The sequence below is a fragment of the Saimiri boliviensis genome, chromosome 6 (assembly GCF_048565385.1).
Source record: "Saimiri boliviensis isolate mSaiBol1 chromosome 6, mSaiBol1.pri, whole genome shotgun sequence".
Taxonomy (NCBI): domain Eukaryota; kingdom Metazoa; phylum Chordata; class Mammalia; order Primates; family Cebidae; genus Saimiri; species Saimiri boliviensis.
In genome coordinates this window covers 130,204,969-130,231,961 of record NC_133454.1, presented here as the reverse complement: position 1 = coordinate 130,231,961, position 26,993 = coordinate 130,204,969, and the positions used below count along the sequence as shown (strand labels likewise).

Below are 26,993 nucleotides of genomic sequence, written 5' to 3'. Positions count from 1 at the left end.
TACATCCTGGGTTGTCATTTCAGCAGTGTTCACAGCGTCTTCTCCAGGAGCAGATTCCGTCTGGAGAAACCCCTTTCTCTGCACATCCCTAAGAGGCAACTCCTCACCCATTCAAGTTTTATCATGAGATTGCAGCAATTCAGACCCATCTTCAGCTCCGTTTGCAATTCCAGTTCTCTTACTGCTTCCACAACATCGGCAGTTCCCTTGCCCCACCGAGGGCCTGAATCCCTCAGAGTCATCCATGAGGGTTAGCATCAACTTCTTCCAAACTTCATGTTGCTGTTTTCACCTCCTCTTATGAATTGTGAGTAGTCTTTTTTATTTTATTTTTATTTTTTGAGATGGAGTTTTGCTCTTATTGCCCAGGCTGGGGTGCAGTGGTACAACCTCGGCTCACCACAACCTCTGCCTCATGAGTTCAAGCAATTCTCCTGCGTCAGCCTCCTGAGTAGCTGGGATTACAGGCATGTACCACCATGCCCGGCTAAATTTGTATTTTCAGTAGAGACGGAGTTTTTCCATGTTGGTCAGGCTAGTCTCCTGACCTCAGGTGATCCACCCACCTTAGCCTCCCAAAGTGGTGGGATTACAGGCGTGAGCCACCACACGCCCGGCCATGCATACTTAGTGGCATTTGAAATGCCAAATTCTTGCTGGAAAGTTTCAGTTGACTTTGCCCAGATGCTCTGAGGAATCTATGGCAGTTATTGTCTTACAAAATATGTTGTTAAATAATAAGACTTGAAACCATCATTCTCAGCAAACTGACACAAGAGCAGAAAATCAAACACCGCATGTTCTCACTCATAGGCGGGTGTCGAACAATGTGAACACATGGACACAGGGAGGGGAGCATCACACACTGGGGTCTGTTGAGGGGAAATGGGGGAGGGACAGTGAGGGGTGGGGAGTTGGGGAGAGATAGCATGGGGAGAAATGCCAGATATAGGTGATGGGGAGGAAGACAGCAAATCACACTGCCATGTGTGTACCTATGCAACAGTCTTGCATGTTCTTCATATGTACCCCAAAACCTCAAATGCAATTTTAAAAAAAGTCAGAATTCCTCCTTCAACCATGGGCTGCGGAGTGGATATTGTATATGTAGGCATGAAAACATTTATCTCCTGCACATCTCCATCAGAGCTCTTGAGTGACCAGGTGCATTGTCAAGGACAGGTAATACTTGGAAAATAATCTCTTTTTCTGAGCATTAGGTTTCCACAGTGGGTCTTACAATATTCAGTCACACGTGCTGTTAACAGACACGCTGTCATCCAGGCTTTGTTGTTCCCTTTATAGAGCACAGATCAAGTTGAGTTGATTTAGCATCATTCTTAAGGACCCTGGGGTTTTTTGAATGACGTGTGAGCAGCACAGGCTTACCACTTAAAAGTCACCAGCTGCATTAGCCCCTAACAAGACAGCCTGTCCACTGAAGCTTTGAAGCCACGCATCGACGTCTTGTCTCTAGCTGTGAAAGTTCCAGATGCCATCTTCTTTCACTGGAAGGCTGTCTTGTCTACACTGAAAATCTGTGTAGTGTAGCCACCTTCATCGATGGGTCTTAACTAGATCTTCCAGAGAACTTGCTGCTTCTCCTTGTACTTTTCTGGAGATGGCCTCTTTCCTTCAACCTCATGAATAACCCTCTGCTGGTTTCCAGCCTTTCTCCTGCAGATTCCACACCTCAGCCTTCATAGAATCGAAGAGAGTCAGGGCATCGCTCTGGATTAGGCTTTGGTTTAAGTGAATGTTGTAACCGGCTTGATCATCAAAGTTTGACGACTCAGACTTTCTCCCTGTCAGCACTAAGGCCTGTTTCACGTATCATTTGCGTGTTCACTGGAGTGACGCTTCTAATTTCCTTCAGGATCGTTTTGTTTGCATTCACATCTTGGCTTGGTGTTTGGCGCAGGAAGCTTCACTTTTGACTCAGCTTTCAATGTGTCTTCCTCGCTAAGCTTAATCATTTCTAGCTTTTGGTTTAAAATGAGAGATGTGCGACTCCTCTCCTTTCACGTGGACACATAGGGGCCACTTGACCTGAGGGCGTAGGGAGGCCCAAGGAGAGGGAGTGAGGTGGGAGAAAAGCTGGTCAGTGACGCAGTCAGAACACACAGAACGTTTGTCGACTAAGCTCCCTAACTTATATGGGGTGTGGCTCATAACATCCCAGAACAATGACAATAGTCACATCAAAGATCACTGACTGCGGATCATCCTAACAGATACCGCAATTATGAAAAATGTGACCTAGTGAAAGAATTGCCCACATGCGACAGAGAGCGATGAACGAGCCTGTGCCGTTGGAGAAATCGTGCCGATGGATTTGCTCCTTATGGAGTTGCCACAAGCCTCCAATTTGTAAAACACATTCTCTGTGAAGCTCGGTAAAGCTAAGTGCAGTAGAACGGGACACACCTCTAATTTATATTTCTATTTTGTCTGCACTGAGGTTGGCAGTGGGTGTGTATAGAGAGGAACATAATCTGTCACTTACACAGCAAGGACTGGGGAGATGGGCAGACCAGACTGGGGTTTAAATCAGACTTCTACTGCTTTCTAGAAATGTGACCTCGAGGTTGTTACTTGGCGTCTCTGAGGCTCAGTTTCCTCATCTGGAGAATGAGAATAGTAAGACACACTGTTGTCTTGGCCATCCTTTCTCTGCTGTCTGTGGGTCATCTAACAAATCACTCACTCAGAACATGTCTAACAAATTATAAGGGAATAAACACCTCACGGGGCTGCGGGGAGACCGGAATCATGTACGGTGCTCCTCAAGGAGAAATTTGCATGACCAAGCTCGCATGGGTAACAGTGGGACCAGGAAGGGTCGCTTAAGGCAGAAACTGCCTTGGGTCATCCACCTGCTGGTCTTATCACTGTTCTTCTGCCTCCCTCCGTCTCCTTACTCTGGGCCCTCCGCCTGGAAGTCCCACCCCAGACTCGCACATCCCTCTGTGTTCCTGGGCAGCGGCCTCTGACGGGCACTCCTTACCAAGCAACTCCACTTCCACTCACGCCTTCCTCTGGGTCCTCAAGGAAGCGAGTGTTAGCATGGATTTTTACCTTTCCCATGTAGTATGACAGCTGAGTCCGTGTTTTTCCTGACTACAGATAGTGGCCTTAGGCTGGTTTGCTTATGACTGTCTTTGTGGCTCCCACGTTGGCCATGTGGCCGGTATCAGTCACCTGTATTGTGTCAGGACCGCTCTTGGACCTGGGGTTTACCTGATCGGGCAGTGAATCGCTGAGGGGTAAGTGAAGAATTGAAGCAGGATTCAGCCAACGTGTCTTCTGACACCGTAGGCCTGCCTGGGGCTGGTGTGAACATGCGGGCGGCTCCCATCACATATGGAGGGAGGGGAGCTCTCTGGGAGCTGGGAATGCTCAACCGTGGAGTTCCGATCTCAGAGATGATGGTGCTGCTGCTTTTGGCTGCCACAGTAAGTGGCAGGTGATTCACACGTTTAAGAGTTCCCGCGGCTGCCATAACCAGCCACAGACTGCTGGCTTGAATAGCAGACGCGTATTATCTCACATTCTGGAGGCTGGAAGTCCAAGGTCAAGGGGAGGCAAGGTTGGTTCCTTCTGAGGCTTGAGGGAGAGCCTGTCCCCGGCTTCTCCCCCTGGCTGCCGGAGGTTTAGCAGCAATCTTAGCGTTGCTGGGTTTGCAGGTGGGACACACCAGTCTCTTTCTTCCCATTCATGTGGTCTGCTCCCTGTGTGCATGACACTATGTCCAGATTTTCTTACTTTTAAAGGACACAGGCAGTGTGTTACGGCCCACCCTGCTCCCGTGTGACCTAATCTCAACTTGATTACATCTGCAAAGATCCTATTCCCAAATAAATCACATTCATAGGGTATGAGTGTTAGGACTTCAACATTAATTCAGAGGCGCAAGTTCAGCCCATAACAACGTGTGTTATTTATGTTATGGGCTGAACTTGATGCTGACCGCAGCCCTGAAGTTAAGTAGGGGCTCTGATTTTCATGGGGGAATCAGAGGACTGCTGGGTAGGTGGGTTTCCCCTAGGAATCAAGGTTGGTGTGCGCCACTGGGTTGCAAACGCAGGCCTTTCCAACAGTGGAGCTCCTGCTCCTTCTAGATGATTCTCAAGGGGCTGCTCTTGGCATTTTCTGGAGCAGATGGCTGTTGCATCATTGGGTTGGTCCATGTGCTGTGTGGACACAGCATCCCTTCCCTGTTCACAAATGATGATGGACACCCATCTTTGCAATCACCTGCAGTGGCACAGACGTCCCCTGAGAGGCTATTCGGAGCCCTGTGCGCCTCCAGAGAATTTTGCCTTGGCTGATTCTTCTCTGCAGGTGGCAGGGAAGGAGCCAAGGGCTCTGTGGATGTTGGAGCTTGAGTTGGAGGGGCCAAGGATTCCTGAGACCGAAGGCTGAGTAGCGAGCGGCCCCACCTGGTCGCACCTGATATGGCTTGCTTCTTGTGCCACGAGTTTCCAGAGACGTCTTGCTCAGCCGAGGATGGGGGAGGGTGCGGGTCCTGGAATAAACAGCTGCCCCACCCAGCCTCACAGCCCCGTTGGGGAGCTTTGAGAGCCACACCGAGCTCAGCCTTTGACATTGGAAGGGAGAAACCGGAGCTTTTGTGCACAGGGTGTCGGGTTTCTGGCTTGGAGGACTCTGGCCGCCTGCTGAACCCCGGCTCCTGTTGGCCCTCTCAGGATCATGTTCCCGGGGATGAGGAACTTTGCCTGGGGCTGTCTTGGGAAGACGGTAGGGCCTTTTGCTTTCTTGGGCACAAACCTCCGGAATCCCCAGATAGCGAATGGGTTTGAGCCTCATGTTGGGTCAGACCTCCTTTTGTTCTGAACGCTTTGACAGTGACGAGTGAATTACGGAGCCCCTGCTGACAGCTATTCAGTAGAATATAATCTTAATTCCACAAAAATCAGAAGCCACGGTCAGAAGTGGGTCTGCCTGGCTTCTGCCTTTCCTGGCTCACTGGTGAGTCTCCCAGAAGGGACCTGAGAGCGTGACCAAGTTCTCATTATTCCGGTTCTCAGAGGTGCTGTCGTGTGTTTGCAGTGTTGTGATTGGTGTGCAGGCCCTGGTGACATTATTTAACTTTGCAGAAATGAACTCCGGTGGCAACTGATTTGATTTCTATCGAGCCCCGTCTTTTCGTAATTGCTTTCCTGTGTCCTTCGGGAGCGGTGATGTCTGCGTTTTTAAAGCTTTTTGTTCGGAGGCAGCGTGGGTCGTACGAAGACTTTCCCATCAGTGTGGTTGTAAGACGAGGCTTCCATTAAGTCCGAAACACTAAAGAACGATTCGTATCAAAATGAAGTCACATTGTGATAGGTGCTGGCTGTGGCCCTCAACGTGTGTTCCCCGGGACGGCAGTAGCCGTGACACCTTGGGATTTGTCAGAGATGGAGGTTCTCAGGCCCCACCCACTAGGGAGACGTAAGCGGGCTCTGTGATCGTGTTTCTGGAATCGCTGGAGTTTGAGAAATGCTATGCAAGTGAGAGAGTGCCCCGAGGTGACAGGTGGTCCTTGGTGACCAAAAAGATGCTGTCAGTGCCGGAGAACTGAGTCCATGGTGAGATCAAGGCCAAAAAGACCCTTTTGTATTTACCAAATGTCTCTGTCCAAGCGACCAGCAGGCCTCATTCTTCAGTGTGAAAAGCCGTGGGCTCACCGCCCAGAGGAAGCGTCAGGAAGGGGTGGAAACAGCTTTGCCGTCTCTGACCACGTGCCCCACGTGGGTGACTCAGGTAGCGTCCTCAGTCACACATCAGCTGTCTTTGTCCTTCCCTGCAGAAATGCATCCGATTTAACCCAGATGCCACGGTGTGGGTTGCAAAGCAGCGGATCCTGTGTACGTTAACCCAGAGTCTGAAAGACGTCCTGAACTACGGCCTGTTCCAGCCGGCCAGCAACGGGCGCGACGGCAAGTTCCTGGATGAGGAGCGGCTCCTGCGGGAGTACCCACAGCCCGTGGGCGAGGGCGTTCCTTCCCTGGAGGTATTTTGTGGTTGTGTCACATCCTGGACGCTGTGGTGGGTGGTGGGGACACGTGCTGGGGAGGATACCAATTCCATTTGCATTTGGGAAATTATCCCCATTTAAAAAAAAATCAGTCTGGGGTCTTGAGGTTTGATACGGCTTGGCTCTGTCCCCACCAAAATGTCACCTCTAATTGTAATCCCCACGTGTAGAGGGAGGGACCTGTAATCGCCACGTACTGAGGGAGGGAGGAGACCGGATGATAGGGGCGGTTTCCCCACGCTGTTCTCATGATAGTGAGGAGTTCTCACGAGATCCAATAGTTTTATTATAAGTGTCTGGAAGTTCCTCCTTCGCCCTTCTCTCTCCGGCTGCCTTGGGAAGAAGGTCCTAGCTTTCTCTTCGCCTTCTGCCATGATTTTAAGGTTTCTGAGACCTCCCCTGCCATGTAGAACTCTGAGTAAAGTCAACCTCTTTCCTTTGTAAATTACCCATTCTCAGGTATTTCTGTATAGCGGCCTGGAAATGAACTAATACAGGGTTGCATCTGATTTTCCCATGAGTTGCACACTTGCTCTACAACTTTTATACATTTTTTTTCACTGCAGATTCAAAGAATCCCTGGAGAGAAATCTTGCTGGGTAATAAACCACGGGACCGATTCAGGTTTCCATAACCAGGACTGTGGTGCAGAGTGGGGCTCGCCGTGCGTCTCTGAGGGGTTTTAAGTTTCTCTCTCCCAATGCCTAACGGATGGAGTGTTTCCCTTCTCCCCGTCTCCAGACACTGGCTGGATGTCAAGAATTAATTCGGTTCTGACACTAACTATAAGTTTAAGGGCTCGGCCCCACAGACTGCCTTCCCTTCAGATGCCAGTCATAAGTGTCAGGTCCCCAGGATGCCCGCACTTCTGTCCCATTTGGCCGTGAACGAGGGGTTCCCACCACCTCATTCTCGGGCTCGATCACTTACTGGAGCAGCGCAGAGAACTTGAGAAGGCGTTTTAACTACTAGCCCCGGCTGATTACGAAGTGTCCAAACACATAGCTGATGGAGAGGTGCACGGGGCGAGGTCGGGAGGACCTCTTCTTAACTGGGCCTCGTCCAGGGATGAGCCTCCATCCCCGTGAGGTTGGGGGTGTGCCACCTCCCAGCACGTGGATGTATTTGCTAGCTCAGAGGCTCCCAGGACCTGTTGTTTCTGGGTTTTTGCGCAAGTTTCATTACGTAGGCATGATGGATGAAGTCACTGACCCTGGTGATCAGACTCCAGCCTGCCAGTCAGCAGGGAGGCTGAGAGTCCTGACCCTTGAGTCACTGTCTGATCCTTCCGGCCAGCAGCCCCCATCCTGGAAGCTACATGGGAGTTGAGAGTCATCTCATTAATTCTCCAGAGATACTCATCACCGGGGACATTCCAAGGGTTTTAGGAGCTCGGCCAGGAATCAGGCACAAAGCAGGAATTGTTAAATGACATCATATTCCTTGCGGTAGTCTGTTCTTGCATGGCGATAAAGAAATAACTGAGGCTGGCTGAAAGAAGAGAGGTTTTGCAGGCTGTACAGGAAGTGTGGTGCTGGCATCAGCTCGGCGTCGACGCCTCAGGGAGCTTGTGCTCATGGCAGAAGGCGAAGCGGAAGCAGAAGCAGGTGGCAAGAGGGGTGCAAGAGAGAGCAGGGGGGTCACTCCTGGCTCTCCCGTGAACTAACAGATCAAGAACTGACTTGCCACCATGTGGAGGCCACCAGGCCGTTGAGGAGGGATCCAAAAGACCTCCCACCCAGCCCCACCTCCAACACTGGGGGTCACATCTGAACATGATATTTGGAGGGACACACATCCAAACCATACCACTCCTGAACTGGTCTCTGTGTCCTTGGGTAACAGGGTGGCTGTGGCCATCCGGCTCTCCTCAGCAGCACAGCTTCCCTCTGCTTCCTTCCCGGGTGACCAGGGCTCTTGGAGTTGCTGTCAGAAGCCACAGGCTCCCGGGCCTCCCTCCTGAAATGGCTGATCCATAAGGGGGGTCAGCCCGGTGCCTTTCCACGTGACGCACGACCCCTGCGCCTGCCTTTCTGACCTAGGCTTGCTGCGCCCCAAGTTTACAGGCAGTTTTTCCCGCAGTGTAGACGTGTTGGGTTATGTCACTTAGGAGAAGCCGTAAAGGGGTGATTTCTGATCCTGCACGACATGTTGGTGTCATCCAGTGACTGTGCTCGTTTTAGCTTAGTCAACAGCGAGAGGCTGCAGGTGTGTCACTGCATGCCAGCAACCTAAGTGGGTCCCTCTACTCAGTGACTAGAGTCTCCTGAAGCCCAAGATGTCATGGATGCCAATCCAGGGCTGAGGTGGTGCCTCATCTGCACATTTTTCAGTTCCGTTGTGATGTTCAGGCTGAGGTGATCGGGATCCCCAGTGTGGACCATGCGTCAGATCGGGGGAGGGGTTTCAGTGGAGAAGAAGATGAGATGCCACTTGGAAGCTGTGTGGTTTAGAGCAAATCACTCAACTGTCCTGGCCTCAGTTTGCTTGTCTGTAAAATGAGTATCCATTGGGAAAAAAATTATTGAGATCCAACTAAGGACCAGACACTTTCCAGGCACAGAAAAGTCAAGATTCTGATCCCACGGACCTTACACTCTAGTGGGAGATGATGGACCAGGAAGAGTAAATACACACAGTTTATATCAGCGGCTGATCACTTCCGTAACGGCAGTAAAACTGGGCAAGAGGGCCAGAGAATTTGGGAGCCGCCTCTGCATCTGCGCCCAGTACCTGTAGCTGTACAACCTCAAGCCAGCCACTCAAGATTCTGGGGCTCCTCTGAGCCTCAGATTCCCGGTAATGATATTGAGGGAATGTTTGCAGTGACTTCCGGGCCTGGCCATGAGGCCCAGAGGAAGTATTCACGGAGCAGCCTAGTATGCGTGGCATGAGCCTGGCCACCTGCAATCCCCAAATGGACGTTGCCGCTGATGCTCTGGTTTCACTGTCATAAAATCGTTGCTGATACTTTTTGTTTGTTTTTTGTTGTTTTGCTTTTGAGACCGAGTCTTGCTCTGTTGCCCAGGCTGGCGTGCAGTGGTGTGATCTCAGCTCACTGCAGCTTCTGCCTCCTGGATTCAAGTTATTCTCGTGCCTCAGCCTCTTGAGTAGCTGCGACTAGAGGCGCCCGCGACCATATCTGGCTAATTTTTGTATTTTTAGTAGAGATGGGGTTTCGCCATGTTGGCCAGGCTGGTCTCAAACTCCTGATCTCAAGTGATCCGCCCGCCTCTGCCTCCCAAAGTGCTGTGATTGCAGGCATGAGCCACCACACCGGGCCTGAATTGTTGTTGATACTTAGGTTTATTCATCTCCCTGGGCCACTGTCCCGCGAGGTGACCCACTGCAAAGGCTGAGATAGGCACAGAGGTTGTACACGTTACGGGCAGGCATCGTTCTGGGCTCTTTGCCTCAGATAATTTCAGTACAATATGGTGGGCTGCTTATGAAATGTTGGGGAAATCGCAAGAAAAAGGATCTGTGGTCCTGAGCCGGGGTCCTCTGTAGCCAAGAGCTGTAAATGTTTATGGCTCTGGAATAAACACTCTCTGTTGTGTACTTTACCCTCCTGCCCAGAGATGCTGTGGGCCTGAGCGGATTATTTTATATCTTGAAAGGGGACCCGTGGAATTGCATTCCCTGAGAGTTTTAGGCTTAGCTGTGTGATAGTGAGCCTGAGAAGGCACCTGGCATCCTTTTCAGTGGCTTCTGAAATCTGGGCCAGAGGTGCGCTTGGTCCCAGAGCGCAGACGCACGGAACCTGCTGTCCTGGAATCTGGAATCAGAGGTGGAAATTCTAAAATGGGCCTGGAGCCCCAACTGCCTGCTCTGTTCTGGGAAATGAACAGGTGCCGTTCTGACCGTCACCCTTTCTCCCCAAACTCTGTGCAGCCTGAGTTTCACAGACCTTTCTCATTTCACAGCTGGTTTTGAAAACAGAACCCCACCAGTTTCAATCTGTGCACAATAATTTTGCCTTTTGTCAAATGCCCATTTTGTTTGGCGTGGCGGAGGAAGGAGAATGGGGTGTTTATTTGGATGCTTTCTGTGAGAGCAGACTTTCAGTTCCAGGATGAGCTCACCCACCCACGGCCCCACACCGTCATTTTACCCAGGGGCAGTTTTTGCTGGCCCTGAGCACATGTGTAACCGTGGAGCGTGACGGCATCAAGGGCAGTGAGGAGCGAGGGACGAAGCGGACTTGTCTAGTGCCAGGTCTGCCAGGAAGCTCACATTCAATGTCCAGGCCACCCTGGGGCAGATCAGGAAACTGAGGCGAGACAGGGAAGTGCCCAGCCCTGACTTACTCTGTGTGTAGACAGCATTGGGGCTGGGATGGGAACAGAGGTCTGGGCTCCAAACTCCAGTGACCCCCAAATGCTCAGCGCCCTTCCCAGACCTTCTGCAGCATCTCCAGCCAAGCGCGGGTCTGGGGAAGGGAGGAGGCCTTTTAGAGACCCACCAAGCCCACTCCGCAACGTTGCTTGCTCCTACGTCTGAGGGAGACTGCCCCTCGGTTCATGCAGTGATGTCGTTTCCAGTTCAAAGGAGGTGCTGGTGTTCGGAGGGAAAACAGTAGCTCCCTCTTTCTGGGCAAAGGTTGTGGGAGCACAAGGAGGTGGGGCCTTTCCCAGGCCGGGCTTCTACGGCGTGTTTTAACCAAGGTGGACGACGTGGAGAAAAACCTGGTGTTGAAGCAGCACCCTCATTTACTAAAAATGCCGTGCCAAGGGCAGATCGGTTCCCCCGGGAGGAGCCGTGACCACCCAGTCAGCCAGGGAGCCCCTCACTGGGCGGGAGGCCCCCCAGCTGCTCCCCTGCAGGATCTCCTCTTCCCCTTGCTCATGCTTCTTTTTATGGCTTTTTAGCGAAACTGCCATAGGATCTTGGCACAAGGGACGCTTGGGATGTTGCCGGCTCCGCAGCACGCATACGCGTCGTTTGTTTAAAACTGGCAGAGTCTGCCGTGGGGTTCCCCGTCTCCAGTGACGTAGCCAAGGACGAGGCCCGGGCTTCCTCTGCACCGCCGTGTGAAGCGCTGACTTGTTTCCTCTTCTGTTTCTTTGCCAGTTTCGATACAAGAAGCGGGTGTATAAACAAGCCAGTCTGGATGAGAAGCAGTTGGCCAAGCTCCACACGAAGGTATGCAGGGACCGGGCTGTGACTGACGTGCACGGCGCTCTCCTCGTTATCCTGACATGTTCTCTTGAGGCGCCTCTCCTCCGGGGGCACCTGCTGTGTGCCTGATGTGGCATGTGGCCGGGCTGGGAGGTCCAGGTGGACCCGCCCTCATGGTGCACGCTGCGGAGACCCACCCGGGAGGCAGCAGGGGCTGCTCGGCGCGGCCGTGGGGGCTCGGGGAAGCGGGGCAGATCCCACCGGCTGCTGCAGACAGGTTCAAAAGCGGTGGCTCTGAAGACCGTGGGATCTGGATGCACGGCGTGGTGGAGGGGAGGGGGTCCATACTGAGCACCGTGCTGGCTCTCCGCTGTGGCTGCTTCCGGATAAACTTGTTAAAGTGCTGTTGACATAAACTGCACTGAAGTTAGGCTGCAGGTGAGCAGCAGGGGCGTGGCGTGGGGTGTTCAGACCCTGGCTGAAAGCGCTGTGCCTCGAACTCAGAGTTCCAGGTAAGACATTCACACCACAGACACCCCGCTCTTTCTCAGGGTGCTGTGCACATCAAGGAGGAGGCCTGGAGAGAGGGGGCTGGGGCCTAGGCTGTGTGGGCAGGGCGCTTTGCTTAACCCACACGAGGAGGAACCTGTAATCCCAGGAGGCTTTTGTCGTGGCCCCTGGTGCTGTTCCGAAGCAGGGCCCCATAGCATTCCCTGCAGAGCACGGGGTGGAGAGTCGTGGCAGCTGCACAAAGTGCTTCCCTTCCTGGGCCCTGATGCTCTCCAGGTGAGCTTACCTGCAGCGGCCAGCTCGCCAACGGCTTTCTCAGTCGGCGGGATACTCTGGGTTTTTGTTTTGCTGTCCCCTCTTCTTATGTAAGATGGATGCAAGGATTCTTTTTTTTTTTTATTTACTTGAGACAGAGTCTTGCTCTGTGGCTCAGGCTGGGTGACTTACAGACAATAAAAGTGTGTCTCACCATTCTGGAGGCTGGAAGTCTGAGATCGTGACGTCAGCAGGGTCCGTGTCTGGCCACGGCCCAGTTCCTAGTTTGAGTGGCCATTGTCTTGCTGTGTCCTCACCTGGAGGGAGGGGCGAGGGAGCTCTCTGGGACCTCTTTTGTAGGGACGTTAATCCCATTCACGAGGGCTCATGCTCCTGACTTCATCACCTCCCAAAGGCCTCACCTCTCAATGCTATTATTGGAGATTATTAAACTTACGAATTTTGGGGGGACACACGCATTAAGTCCATAGCACAAGGAAGCTGAACAGTGAGGGGATTTTAAACACTCATCCAGGACGAGCCGATTGCACTCATCACGTGCCAGGCACTGTGCTCAGCTTGCGGTTCCAAAAGCCGCAGCTCCAGGAGCCTTGGGGCCTGCAGTGGGCCCTGGCGAGGGTGGGTCTCCCCAGTCACCAGTCAGGAACTTTCCCAGAGCCTGGAAGGAGATTTCTTTTTCTTTTTCTTTTCTGAGACAGGTTTTGCTCTGTTGCCCAGGCTGGAGTGCAGTGGCATGAACACAGTTCACTGCAGCCTCCACTCAGGCGATCCTCCTGCCTCAGCCTCCCAAGGCGATCCTCCACCCTCAGCTGGAATCCTAGGCCTGTGCCACTGTGTCCGACTAATTTTTTAATTTTTTTGTAGAGATGGGGTCTCACTTGCTGCTCAGGTTGGGATGTTTCTCACACAGATGTTTCCACTGTATTATTTTTCCTTTTAGACCAATCTGAAGAAATGCATGGATCACATTCAGCATCGCTCGGTGGAGAAGATCGCCAAGATGCTGGACCGAGGCCTGGATCCCAATTTCCATGACCTGGAGACCGGAGGTGGGCACTTGCTAGAGGGGACCTTACCCAGCTTTACGGAAGCATAGAAAGGGCCACCCCGCTGCCCAGGCTACCCATGAATAATGTGGCAATTGGGTTTTACTTGGTTTTGCTTGGTGTTGAAAGGCACGTTCTCACTCTCCTCTGGCTTCTCAATTGGAAGGGGCTGAGCCCATCTTTCCTGTGGGGCATCCCCCGTGTCTCCCACGAGTCCTGGAGCATGGTAGGTGCTCAGTGCAGAGTTGCTGAGGAAGTGAGTGAGTGAATGAATGAGCAGAGGACAGACATGTGCTGTGCTGCTGTGGGCCAGCCTCAGGCACACGGATCTTTGGATGACATGTACATTTGTAAAGGAGGAGGATGTGTGTTTCCACCTCCCGCTGGGCACAGGCAGCCCAGCAGACAGGCATCTGCACACACACATCTTGTTCACCTATAGGAAACTACATTCCTCATGCATGCGGGCCTCTAAGCATCGGTCGGGAAAGACAGCCCAGGCCCTTGCTGGTTCCTCACCTTGGTGGTCTTGCAGCATGACCACCCAGGGCACCATAGGGTTCAGTGGCAGCCCCTGCCTGCACTCAGCATCAAGAGCAGCCCCTAGCTGTGACAGCCAACAGTTGATCTCCAGACATTGCCGCTGTCCTGGGTGGGGGCACTGTCAGCCCAAGTGACAGTCCCTTGCCAGCAGGGCACCAGCTGGAGTAGGCAGGCAGAGGTTAGGTCCTTATGGAGAACCGAGAGCAGCAGAGGTGAGGGTCTCCATGTCAACTTGGAGTGTGCCCACTCAGGAGGGCTACCCTGGCTCTGGCCTGGGAACTCTCCTCCTGGGCTCTGGGCAGTGGGGACCTCCCTTCCCTCTTGTCTTGGGTGTGCCAGCCCTGTATGGTGTAGTACCATTGTCACATACTGGTGTCACACCTCAAAAATACTGAGTACATGACAAATATGTTTGTCAATTGAGGAATCCGATTTCTCGTCGTTTGCGGGAGCCTCCTGGGACCTCTGAACGCTGGGTGGGGAGCCCGCTGGGCATGGATCCAGCCTGCAGAGCTCGGTCTGAGCACTGCTGTGGGACCATCCTTGCCTCTTTGCAATTGTCTGCCTCTCTTAGGTTTCACTGTGAGCAGCAGGAGAAGCCGGCCCGGGCTTGTAGCCGCTGGTGGCTTTGATGCCCGTAACATTGGGAGGTGGGACTGCCTGAGTGCAGCTCAGAGGGGACAGAGTGCACCCAGGGGTGGGGAAGGGAAGGGAGGTGAGTGCCTGGCTACAGCTGAGCACGCCCCAGGCCCTGCACCGATCCTGCATGAGGCAGGGAAGCCTGGGGGTCTGCGTGCAGGGGAGTGACGTGGACGAGGCCAGGCTTTCGCTGAAGGCATGGACGGTCCTGGCCGGTGGTACAGAGAGGAGGCTGAGCAGGGCCTGTGTTGGTGGGGACTCTGGAAAGAAGGAGGGGGGAAAGGCAGTGATGGGGACAAGGGCCTGTGGGGGGTAGGGGGGATGGAGTCCCTATGCCGGCAGGGCATCTGGGAGGGGGGCCCTGCAGGGCTTGATCTTTTGTGGGCAGTGGCCCTCGGCTGTGGAGCTGGCAGGGGGAGGAGGAGAGGAGCTGAGCTGGGAGCAGAGAGGCCTGAGCCCGGCCATGGTGGTGCCATGGAGGGCGTGCAGGTCCGGAGGAGGCTCAGGAGGGTCCTGGCCAGCTGGCCTTCCCTGTGTGGATGCGTTTCATGCTGTGCTGATGTGGCAGCTTCTCTTCGGCAATGGCCTCTGCGCCAGCTCCCGGCTCTGTGAGGGCACGAGCCCTGTCCATCTGAGGCTGTGGCAGTAAGCAGACTCGGGCTCCTGAGCATGACCTTGAGCCTCCAGGCGCATCCCCAGGCAGCCTGCATCCCGAGCTCCTGACCTGGATTCTCCCTGGAGGCAGCCTTTGGCTGCAGTTCCCACCACCCTGGCAGAGCTGCTACGTCTTCATCCTGGCTGTATCCAGGGCTGTTTCTGATGCCACTGTGGGGGACTGGGCAGCCTGGTCTCGCCTGGACCTGGCCAGCAGTAGGGGAGGCTGGGGGGGCTCCCCTCTGAGCGCTCTACTCCTCTCTTCCAATATGTGTCCCCTGTAACTGGACCCGTCCTGAGCCGGGCCTCCCCTCGCCACCCCTCTGGCTTCCTTCACCTGACTGTTGGTGCTCTTGACTTTAAGGGTCCTGAAATGACTGTTACTCCAGGATAGACTCTCAATGCACTGCTAAAAACACATAATGCAGACTCTGAAACAGGTAAGCAGCCATTGCTCTGGGCCCTGCCTAGAGTCAAAAGTGCTGCCAGGGTTCTGGATCAGGCCGGTGCCGATGCAGAAAGTTCACGGTTGTGAGCAGCTGTGGAGCAGTGAAATTAAAGGAGAGAAAGGCCTGACCGCTTTCCCCAGAACTGAGTGGAAGCGGCTTGGGAGCCTGATCCGTGGAGACGGGGCATGGTGGTACCTTACGAATGTTCTGAAATATTCCCACGACGACAAGCCTCTGGGCTGGATTACTGACGAGAAAAACCAAACCCAGAGAAGACACAGGAAACCCTCCTGTCATCAGCTCCCTGTTAAGTGGCTCATGGAAAAAAGCACGTGGTGAAGGACAGGCATTCTAGGGTCTCCAGCAAAGGCAGAGACCAGCGGGGCCAGGGCCTAGGACAGGCCCCAGTGGGTCTGGTGCCTAAGGACAGAATGCGTAGGGGGCAGAATGCGTGCATGCTGTCTTACGGGACACTCCCCGACCACCCAGGGAGACGGTGACCACACATAGGCGGGGGGTTTATTTGGTTTCTGTTTTGGCCTTGAGAGAAATCATTGCTTCTTTTTTTTTTTCCTTTCTTTCTTTCTTTCTTTCTTTCTTTCTTTCTTTCTTTCTTTTGCATTTTAGGTTTTGGGGTACATGTGAAGGGCATGCAAAATTGTTGCATAGGTACACACATGGCAGTGTGGTTTGCTGCCTTCCTTCCCCTCACCTGTATCTGTCATTTCTCCCCATGCTATCTCTTCCCACCTCCCCACCCCCCAACAAGCAATGGGGAAAGGATTCCCTGTTTAATAAATGGTGTTGGGAAAACTGGCTAGCCATGTGCAGAAAGCAGAAACAGGACCCCTTCCTGACACCTTACACCAAAATTAACTCCAGATGGATTAAAGACTTAAACATCAGACCTAATACCATAAAAACCCTAGAAGAAAATCTAGGCAAAACCATTCAGGACATAGGTGTAGGCAAGGACTTCATGACCAAAATGCCAAAAGCAATGACAACAAAAGCCAAAATAGACAAATGGGACCTAATCAAACTCCACAGCTTCTGCACAGCAAAAGAAACAGTCATTAGAGTGAATCGGCAACCAACAGAATGGGAAAAAATTTTTGCAGTCTATGCATCTGACAAGGGGCTGATATCCAGCATTTACAAAGAACTAAAGCAGATCTACAAGAAAAAAACAAACAAGCCCATTCAAAAATGGGCGAAGAATATGAACAGACACTTTATAAAAGAAGACATACAGGAGGCCAACAAACATGAAAAATGCTCATCCTCACTGGTCGTTAGAGAAATGCAAATCAAAACCACATTGAGATACCATCTCACGCCAGTTAGAATGACGGTCATTAAAAAATCTTTCTTTCTTTTATTTTCCCTTTTTTTCTTTTCCTTTTCTTTCCTTTCCCTTCTTCTCTCCCTCCCTCCCTCCCTCTCTTTCTTTCCCTCCCTCCCTCCCTCCTTCCCTTCCTTTCATTTTCTTTCTTTCGACAGGGTCTCCCTCTGTAACCCAGGCTGGAGTGTGCTGGGGCAATCTTAGCACTCATCCTTGCCAACCTTTTCGCTGTCTCCGTAGTTCGGCCTTCTCCCAAAGTGCTGGGATTACTGGCGTGAGCCACGGCGCCTGGACTCTGCCCTGCCCTTCCCTCTCCTCCCTACTTCTTGAGACAGGGTCTCCCTCTGTCACCCAGGCTGGCACGATCACAGCTCACTGCAGCCTTGACCTCCTGAACTCTTGAGTTGATCCTCCCACCTCAGCCTCTGAAATAGCTGGGACTACAGGCATGTGCCATCATACCTGGCTAATTTCTGTATTTTTTATAGAAATGGGGGTCCCCCTATGTGACCCAGGCTGGTCTTGAACTCCTGGGCTCAAGCAGTTCTCCCACCTCAGCCTCCTGAAGTGTTTGGATTACAGGCATGAGCCCCTGAGCCTGGCCTCTTATTTTCAGTTTTAAAATTTAAAGCAGGATTATGGGATCGGTTCTCCCCTGCTGGTGGCCTTTTCGAGAACGGCCTGGAGCTGGAATTGTACAGTTGCACGGTGCGTTTGGGATCAGCTTTGTTCACCTGGCAGCACGCAATAAAGGGGCCTGCAGGCCTTTTCACGGCTTGGAGGCGCGTTTCCTTCTGGCACCAGATAACGCTCTGTTTCCGACATGCCCTGGTTTGCACATCTGCTCGCCTCCTGAGGGGCATCTACGCTGCCTCCAGCTTTTGGCGATCGTGGGAAAGCTGCCGTAAACACCGTGTGCAGGTTTTTGTGCAGATAAAACTAACAGTGATCACACACAGTGGCATTTTTTGTAAGGCCAAAAATATTATTTATGGCAAGGAAAAGGGGAAAAGGGGTAACTAAGGCAGAAAGTTCTGGAACAGAAGGTCGAGTGCAGACCCATCACTCAGCTCCAGACCGTGGAGGCGGCCCTGGCCTCCTGGCCTCCACCACCCGCCCCCGCCCCCGGCTTCTGCGCCTGCCCCCAGTGTCTCCGGAATTCTCACTCTTTTTTCTGCATCAGGAGGGAAAGCAGCAGGGCTGATGGGGGGGGGGGGGGCGGAAATGGGGACCCAGGGTGAGGAGGGAAAAGAGAAAAGTGAGCCGTGGTGGGTGCGCTCAGAAACAAAGGCAGCTGCAGGCAATTCCAGGACAAGGCCTATGGCAACCTCAGGCACACGCGGAGTGAGTATCGGGGACAAGCTCATCCCTCGCTCTGGTGAGAGGCCGGAGCCCAGCGTTGCCAGGGAAGACACCACCTTCACTTCGTGTCTGTCAAGGCAGAGTGGGAGGGACACCTGTGCATCCTCGTGACTGAAACGCAGACACCACCCGGCCACACGACTGACTGTTGGGGACACGGGGCTCCGGAGGTGCAGGACGGGGGTCCCTGTGTTGGGACTGCAGACGTGACCCTTCTGATGCCCAGCTCCGTGCCAGGCCATGGAGAGCCCCCAGAGAGCAGACGATAACCCCTGTCCCTCGGGAGGTGGCTGTGTGGAGACCAGGTTAATGAACCTCTCTCAGCTTCCCTCTTCTTGTCTCCTAAACTGGATGATAACACGTAGTGGGCGGGAAAACGTGAGCATCAGATGAGCCACGTGGTGGCGTTAGGCCGTTTCCACATCGCTATAAAGGAACAGCCGAGGCTGGGTGGTTTATGAAGAGAAGAGGTTTCATGGGCTCTCGGTTCTGCAGGCTGCACAGGAAGCGGGTGGCTTCTGCCTCTGGGGAGGCCTCAGGGAGCTTTTACTCATGGCGGAAGACAAAGGAAGAGCAGGTGGATTTCGTGGCAAAAGCAAGAGAGAGAGAGAGAGAGAGACAGAGAGAGAGAGAGAGGCAGGTGCATCGCATGGTGAAGGCAGAGAGAGAGAGGAAGGGAGGAGGAGAGAGAGAGAGGGAGGGAGGAGGAGAGAGGGAGAGGTGCCCTACACTTCTAAACAATCAGATATTGCAAGAATTCACTGCCTGTTGCCAGGACAGCACTGGGAAGGGGACGGTGCTAAACCATTCACGACAAATCCGCCCCGTCATCCGGTCACCTCCCTCCAGGCCCCACCTCCAACACCGAGGTTACAGCTCCACATGAGATTTGCGCGGGACACCCATCCAAACCATATCTGTGCTTAAGCCTGTGGGGTACGCGTCACCCTTAATAGAGTTTCCAGAACGTTCCCGTCATCGGCATCAACTGCGGCACCTGCTGTGCATCTTGGTCAAGGTTTTCTCCTGGTTTTGGATGCAGGGAGAGAGACACAGGGTTGACTTTGGCGGGCTTGCTGCAGGAAGCAGGCATGCTGACCAGTGTGTCTGGATTTCCTGGGACGGCCCTGGTTTTAGCACTGAATGTCCCATGTCCTGAGAAGCCTCTTGGTCCCAGGGAGACCGACGCTGTCACCCACCCTTCCAGTAATAAGGACACTTCGGAGTGACAGCTGCAGTCTACCGGTGACCCGCTGTGCTTCAGGAGCACACAGAGCCTTGCCGGGCCTCAGCTCTGTAATCAAGCAGGGTCCCCTGCGGGCACCACTGTCCTGGGAGGAACCAGAGTTCTGAGAGCCCAGCTGGGTGGCTGCTAGGACTGACGGCAGCGTCCCCCGTACTGTTGAACCCTAACCCCCTAGGTGGTGGCATTAGGAGGGTGGGGCCTTCGGTAGACGATGGGCTCTTGGGAGCCGAGCCCTCATGAATGGGATTAGTGCCCTTACAAAAGCGGCCGAGGAGCCCCCTTGCCCCTTCCACCCTGTGAGGCCACAGCAAGAAGGTACCATCTGTGAACCAGGTAGCCGGACACCAAATCTGACAGTGCCTTCATCTTGGACTTCCGGCCTCCGGAACCGTGAGCAGTGCATGTCTGTCACTTCTAACCCACCTAGACCCCGAGATCTTGTTACCGCAGCCCAGTCTAGGCCAGTCGCCGGGTCGCCAGGGAGGGCAGAGGCAGAGCCGGGCTCCGCTTGCCCTCGGGAGTCCCTGCTCTCGACTCCTGGGGGAAAAGGCAGTGGGACGAACAGGGGTCTCTTCGCCTGAGCCAGCCTGGCTGGACGTGGACGCCGCAGGCAGGCCCAGGTGGGGGACGAGCTGCCCACATTCCCACCTTCCCCTTGGGTGTCGGTGGCAGCCCGGGCGTGTTCCCATCCCATATTTTAACCTCTCCACAGCGAGTTTGGTGACTTCTCAAAGCCAGCGGGCAGCAGCAGAGTCTGTGCTTAGAGTTGAAAGCAGGCTTTTTGCTGAGCTCAGGGAATGCCGCCATGCCCAGATTTGGACCCCGTGCCCTGGGCCGGAGCAGAGGGAAGCAGCCCCTCCAGACTGAGCGTTAAACCCAGAGGAACGACCTGTCCGTCAGAACAAAGCAGCCTGTGTTATTGCGGGCCACCGTCTGGTACCCGTTCTAAATGTAAATTTTATTAAGTAACGATACTGAAAGTAGTGTAAAAAAAAAAGGAAGACTTCCCCAGCAGCGTCTCAGGGCCCGTCTCCTGCTGTGGTTGGAACCTCTGAGATGAGACGAGCTTTGTTTCCAAGCCCCGAAAGGGAAGCGAAGCTGACGGTTTGAACACAGTTTAGGCTGGCGCTTTTATCTTGTCTCCAGATTTGAGAGGAGCCTCGGGCACCACCACAGAGGTCTGATTAATAAAGCTAGAAACGCCTTTCGACTTGTGAAGTAGTGTCTGGATGAGCAGTAAAGTAGAGATGGTTTCTTTATGGAGCCAGATTCCACAGGGCACCTGTGGTGTGTCTGGACCTCACTGATGAGATCCGGTTACTGAAGCGGTTTCCAGGGCTGTGGTGCCCGCATTGCCTGTCAGGCTGCACTCCGCCAGGTCAGCCACCCCCAGCCCCGGCTCCCCATCTTGCTGCTATAGCTGTGTCATGGGGGGCCCCCTCCCAGCTCCCATCCCACCCCGTTAGGAGGCCCCCCAAGGACGTTCTGGGTCCTGGTGCACTGAGCCCCTTCAGGCCATCACCTTGAAGAACGGATGGGGCTTGTCTGATGCGTGCGACGTCTGAGCAGTCTCACCTTGGCCCCTGAATGAGTCACCGAATGCAATTCCCCAGAACTAACAGCGCCGGGGAATGTGAGGCAATTCAGGAGAATATGGTTCCGGAACCTTGTAAAACTCCGTCTGTGGAGGGTGAGAGGTACCCAGATTACCCAGTGCTGATGAAGGCGGCTGGCAGACTCCGAGTAAATAACTCCCTTTGCTACCAGTGAATGTGTGTGGTGCCTTTGGTTTGTCTGGTACAGTTCCTCGTAAAAAGAGACCTGTTTTTAAGGGTCCAATTATTTCAAACGCAGCATCTCATTATTTCAGCCTGTCTCCTAGGTATACCCGCCCCGTTCCGAAAGGGAATCTCGGTGGCTCCTACGTGAGCAAGCTGCTGTGTGTCCAGTAAGAAAAATGCAGCAGAGGGAGTGGTGAGGGCAGGGGTGGCACAGACGCAGGGGCCAGGGTCTGCAGGAGCCTGTCTCCGGGTCCGGGACAGAGGCTAGTTGTAGGTTGATATAAAAAAGAGGCGGAAGGCACAGAGACGTCCCCCGATGCACCTGGACTCCCAGCTCCCCTGTTACGGACCGCACGCGCTGGTTTAGGGCATTTGTTGCGGTGGCTGAGTCCGTAGTTCAGATGAGGGTCTGTTCTTGGTGCCGCTCGTGGGTTTGGGCAGATGCATGCGGTGCTGTGCTCACCATTACAGAATCATGCAGCGTAGCTTCCTTACCCCAAAACTCTTCTGTGCTCCACCCGTCCATCCCTCTCGTGCCCTCTAACCCCTCACACCCACTGATCTTTTTATGTATTTATTTTCAATTATTTTTTTCTTTTTCACTTTTTTACAAACCCTTGTGTCGAGGACCGAGTTTCAGGAGATGGCAGCAAGGGCGCTGCTCTGCTACACTTGAAACCCCGACCCAGAGCCAGGTCGTGTACGAATGGTTTAGCGCCAGGTGACCCACGAATGTGCGTTGTGTGACGGACGAGGGGGCAGCCGCCTTTCCAGCCGCACCCTGTTTCCCAGGATGAGGGCCACTCCGCACTGACCACGGATCTTTTCACTGGCTCTGTAACTTCGCCTTTTCTAGAATGTCATCGAGTTGGAATCTCACGGCACACAGCCGTTTCAGCTCAGCTTCGTGCATTTGGCGATGTGCATTTCAATTTCCTTCGTATCATGTCGATCTTGACTGCCAGTCTGTCTTCAGTGTTGTGTGACATTTCGCTGTCCGCAGGTGCCACAGTTTTTGTATCCATCCAGCGACTGAAGGCCCTCTGGATTGTTCGCTGTTTTCGGCAATGATGAATAAAATGGCTCTGAACACTTAACATTCAGCTTTCCGTGTGGACATCAGTTTTCAACTCATTCAGGGAGACACCTGGGACTGGGTTGCTGGATTATGGGGGAAGGGCACGTTTCCCTTTGCGGCAACTTGACAAACCGTCTTCCAAAGTGACTGAGCCATTTTGCGCTCCTCCCGGCAGTGATGAGAGTCAGTTGCTCCACATCCTCACCAGCATTTTATGTTCTAGATTTTCATCATTCTGAAAATTGTGTTGAGGTATTTTTTTTTTCTTTTTGAGACAGGGTCTTACTCTGTCTCCCAGGTTGGAGTGCAGTGGTGTGATCATGGTTCCTTGCAACCTTGGCCTCCTGGGCTCAAGTGATCCTTCTGCCTCAGCCTCCTCTGTAGCTGGGACTTACAGGCGTGTGCCACTGTGCTGGCCAAATTATAAAACTTTTAGCAGAGAAAAGGTCTCACGTTGCCCAGGCAGGTCTTGAACTCCTGGACTCAAATGATCCTCTTGCTTTGGCTTCCCAAGTGCTGCCATTGCAGACATGAGCCACCATGCACAGCTTCTAATTGTTGTTTTAATTCACAATTCCCTAATGACATATGATATGGAGCATCTCCTGTGTTTGTTTGCCATCTGAATATCTTCTGTTGTGAGGGATCCTTTTTTTTTTTTTTTTTTTTTTTTTTTTTGAGGCAGAGTCTCCCCCTATTGCCCAGGCTGGAGTGCAGTGGTGTGATCTCAGCTCATTGCAACCTCCGCCTCCTGGGTTCAAGCGATTCTCCTGCCTCAGCTTCAGCCTCCCGAGTAGCTGGGATTTCAGGTGCCTGCCACCACGCCCAGCTAATTTTTGTATTTTTAGTAGAGACGGGGTTTCACCATGTTGGTCAGGCTGGTCTCCAACTCCTGACCTCGTGATCTTCCCACTTCAGCCTCCCAGAGTGCTGGGATTACAGGCATGAGCCACCCTGCCCGGCTGTGGGGTATCCTTTTAAATCTTTTGTCCACTTTTTAATTGGGTGGTTTGCTTTCTTGTTGAGTTTTAAGGGTTCTCTGTATTTTGGCTACAAGTACTTTATATGCTTTAAACAGATATTTTCCTGCCCGTCTGTGAGCAGCAGCTTTTTTTCCGTTAAATCTATTACCCTGCACAAAAGCCAGGAGGCATTTTTAAACAAACCTTTCATTTTAGAGCAGTTGTAGATTTACAGAATAAGTGTGAAGACCGTACATAGAGTTCCTGTTTATCTGATACTCAGCTTTCCCCCTCATCAGCCTCTTACTCCAGGACAGTGCGCTCCTCACAGTTAGGGAACCAATATTGATCGTTATTATTCACCAAAGTCCACACTTTCCTCTCCTCCCATTAGCATTTACCTGCTAGCCCATTTCTGTCCCCGGTCCCCACCCAGGGTCCCATGCAGCATTCCCTGGTCCATCTCCCTGGGCTCCTCTGGATGGTGACTGTTTCCCAGGTGACTGTTTCTCGTTGGTGATGACCTGGACGGTTCAGAGGAGGACTTGTCAGGGGTTTGTAGGCTTCTGCAGCCCATTGATCTTGGACACCAGGATACACCTAGGAACACACACAAGGGCACGCACACAGGCATAAAGGTGTACACACACACACAGGCATGCACACACACACAGGCATGCACACACACACAGGCATGCACACACACAGACGTGCACACATATAGGCATGCACATACAGGCATGCACACACACAGCATGCACACATATAGGCATGCACACACAGGCATGCACACATGTACAGGTGTGCACACACACAGGCATGCCCACAGGCATGTGCACACAGAGGCATACACATTTATATACACAAGCATGTACACATGCACACAACTGTACACACAGGCATGCACACATACGTAATTGTGCTCATGCTCCAGCCTGCAGTGCCCTGTGCCCGCTGGGTGGCAGCAGCTGTCTTACACACTCACACTCACACTCCTCCTGCCTGCGCGCCCCCCCCCCCGCCGCCGCCCCCAGCCCTGTTGCTTTGCTGCCTCTCGGTGTCAGGACAGGTGGCCATGGCTAATGCCCTCCTGCTGCGCTTCCAGGAGCCCCCACTTCTCACCCTTTCAAGCGCATCCTGCTCGACCCTGGAGCCAACAGGCTGCTGGGCAGCCTCTAGCTGGGGTACTCTGCGTGTCTCTGAGGTTATCTCAGAATATTGCAGGTGATTCTACTCCCACCCGTTGTTCATGTTGAGGGGTACCGGGGCCACTTCCGAGGTGATGCCTGTTAAGGTTCCAGTCTATTTTTAAAGAAATTTCAAAATGCACAACATGAGGAATATGCTTGAGAATTATGGTGCCAGACAACTGTGTGGGTCCCAAACTCATAAGGGGAGTGATCGTGCAGTCACTAGGTGTGCAGACGGCTTAGCACCGTGATATCTGTCACCGGTTTATTGCTAATCAACCAGTATTTTCTTGGTGGTGATTCCATCGGCCCCAAATGTGGAACCTCAGCGAATGTGTTCTTTGCAAATGTGGCAGCTAAGCCAGGGAGGGAAGCGGGGGTCTCCTGACCTCCCCGGAGTGGGTCCCGGCCAGAGGTGGACATGCAATTCTGGAACATCATTTGAGGAGGGATTGCAGAACCCTGGAGAAGCCTGCCACTTGTCATTGGGTGGTCCTGGAAGTCACCAAGGACCAAAGCTTCCCATCCTGCATGGGAGACACAGCCATTAACAGGGTGGGGTCGTTGTCTCCACCAGCGTGTTTCTGCAGCCTCCTTTAATCGCCCAGCACCAACCAGCAGGGCGTGGCTCAGCTCAGGATTCAAGCCTCCCATCTGTTTGACCGCTGGCCACCAGCTCTCTCTGAGACAGCGTTCTCTTGATAAAATGGTACAAGCTGAGGTTGTCCGCTATGAAAATGACAGGTTAATTTAAAATATCTTTTAGAAAGCATCTGCTTTGGAATGCCTAACTTCTTGCGTTGGGCATGTGGGAACACTCAGATGGGAAAGAAAGTCCTGATTGTTTTGAAGGCCAGCCTTGCCTCGAACGTGCATCACACACTCATGAATCCGCTGTAATATCTGAATCTTCAGCGTCAGTGGGGGTGGCTCCAGACAGCCCAGCCTTCCCATGCCCTTCCAGGACCAGTCACTTCCCTGACTGTCCTCTCTCCCATGGTGGCCTTTTTGGTCCAAGGAATAAACCCCTCAGATGCCCTCAGATACTTGTGCCTCAGCCTGGATGCCACCAGGGAAGAGGCAGAGAACGAGGGCCTGACTGCTCCTCTCTCTAGCAGGCTGTCACCCCTTGAGTTTGTTTTTCTCTGGCGTCTGCCCCATTTCCCTGCTCTTTGCCCACATGAGGAACTCTGGCCATGTTCCAACTGGTCTCAACCCCCACACCCTTGCTGGGCCTTCCTTGCCTTGTAGCTGTTTTCTGTGCAAGAAACATCCCCCACCGCCACGAAAGTCCCTTCATTGGCCCAGAAAATTCCTATTACTCTTGGTCGGATGCAGTGGTTCATGTCTGTAATCTCAGCACTTTGGGGGGCCGAGGTGGGTGGATCCTGGCCAATATGGTGAAACCTCGTCTTTACTAAAAATACAAAAGTTAGCCGGACATGGTGGCGCCCACCTGTAGTCCCAGCTACTGGGGAGGCTGAGGCAGGAGAATTGTTTGAACCTGGGACGCGGAGGTTGCAGTGAGCCGAGATTGTGCCGCTGCACTCCAGCCTGGGTGACAGAGTGAGAGTCTGTCCCCCCTCCCACCAAAAAAGAGAAAATTTCTATTTTTCTTTAAAACTTCTGCGTCAGGAAGGATATACAACAGAGTCAAGTGCAACGACATTCACTCACGAGAGCGTTGTTCCTGGTTGGGGAAGGCAGGAATCCTGCTTTCCACCTTGGGAGAAGATGAATGAGGCGGCCGGCGTGTTTACGCACGGCACACTCCTGACACGGAGAGGTTGAGCCTGTGCGCCTCCCCACGAAGCGCCAAGTTGCAGGGTGGTTCCTCGGGTGAATGTTAGAAGTACTCAGAAGGGTACTCATTTATGGATAAATACGCGTCAGAATTTAAAACAGATGGGATGGTCAGTGTGCACCCACGAGGCCGTTACCCTTTCTGGGATGGAGGGGGTAGGATGGGGTGAGAGCTCAGCAAGGCCCCGCCCTGTGGAAGCTATCCTGTCTTCCATCACTGGGATGTGCTTCAAGACCCCGTGACTACTCACGGTGGGTGCTTCCGAGTCACAGGAACTTGAGGGTTGACATGATACTCTGTGCAATTTTCTGGAATGTTACGAGCCTCTCAAATGAACCACAGCAAAATCATCCACCTTGCTTAGCAGTGGCCACGGTGGGCACCTCAGGAAGGTGAAGAGTGAATGGGAAGATTTGCTATAGTAGATACTGATGTCCTTAGCCGTGGTCAGCTGCAGACTGGTCCAGGGTCGTCTACATGGGACCCTTGGCCCTGCAAAGGCAGACAGCATCCTTCTGTCTGCTGGGCTCCTGCCCTGCCCCCTGGGTCATCCTGCACCTCTTTGGTGAAGGAAGGTTTCCGCTTGCTCAGATTAGGAGCTCCGGGGGGCACGGTCTCCGTGTCTCATTTGTGTTTGTGCCCCTGCAGCCCATTGCTGGTGTCTCCCAAGGTGCCCGTAAATGTTGTGACACTGAATAAGGAAAGGTGGGGTGTGCGCTTTTCCCAACTCTCCTGAGGGTTTGAGTCCGTCACTCCTTCTGTAAGGGAAGCCCCCCCCCAGTGGTACCACAGGGTTCTGTGTGTTCAGAGGGAGGGCACAGAGGGAGCCTCTTGGACTTGTGGCCCTCACAGCAGTCCTGTGGGGTCCCTGCCTCTGCCACCGCTGTGATCTGCACATGACCCTACATGCCACGGCATCACACAGGAGTGCCTGAGCCACACGGCCC

The 26,993-nt window shown here is 53.2% G+C and overlaps 1 protein-coding gene across 10 annotated transcripts in view; it reads left to right on the top strand.

Annotated features, from left to right (window-relative positions):
* Window positions 1-26,993, top strand: part of SHANK2 (SH3 and multiple ankyrin repeat domains 2) — a 684,346-nt gene that overhangs the window by 129,141 nt on the left and 528,212 nt on the right. For all 10 annotated transcript variants that reach the window (XM_074401828.1, XM_074401830.1, XM_074401824.1 and 7 more), the window contains exons 4-6: window positions 5,813-6,016; window positions 11,114-11,185; window positions 12,888-12,996. In XM_074401828.1, coding sequence (XP_074257929.1) covers window positions 5,813-6,016; window positions 11,114-11,185; window positions 12,888-12,996 — 385 coding nt within the window. The remainder of the gene's footprint in view (window positions 1-5,812; window positions 6,017-11,113; window positions 11,186-12,887; window positions 12,997-26,993) is intronic.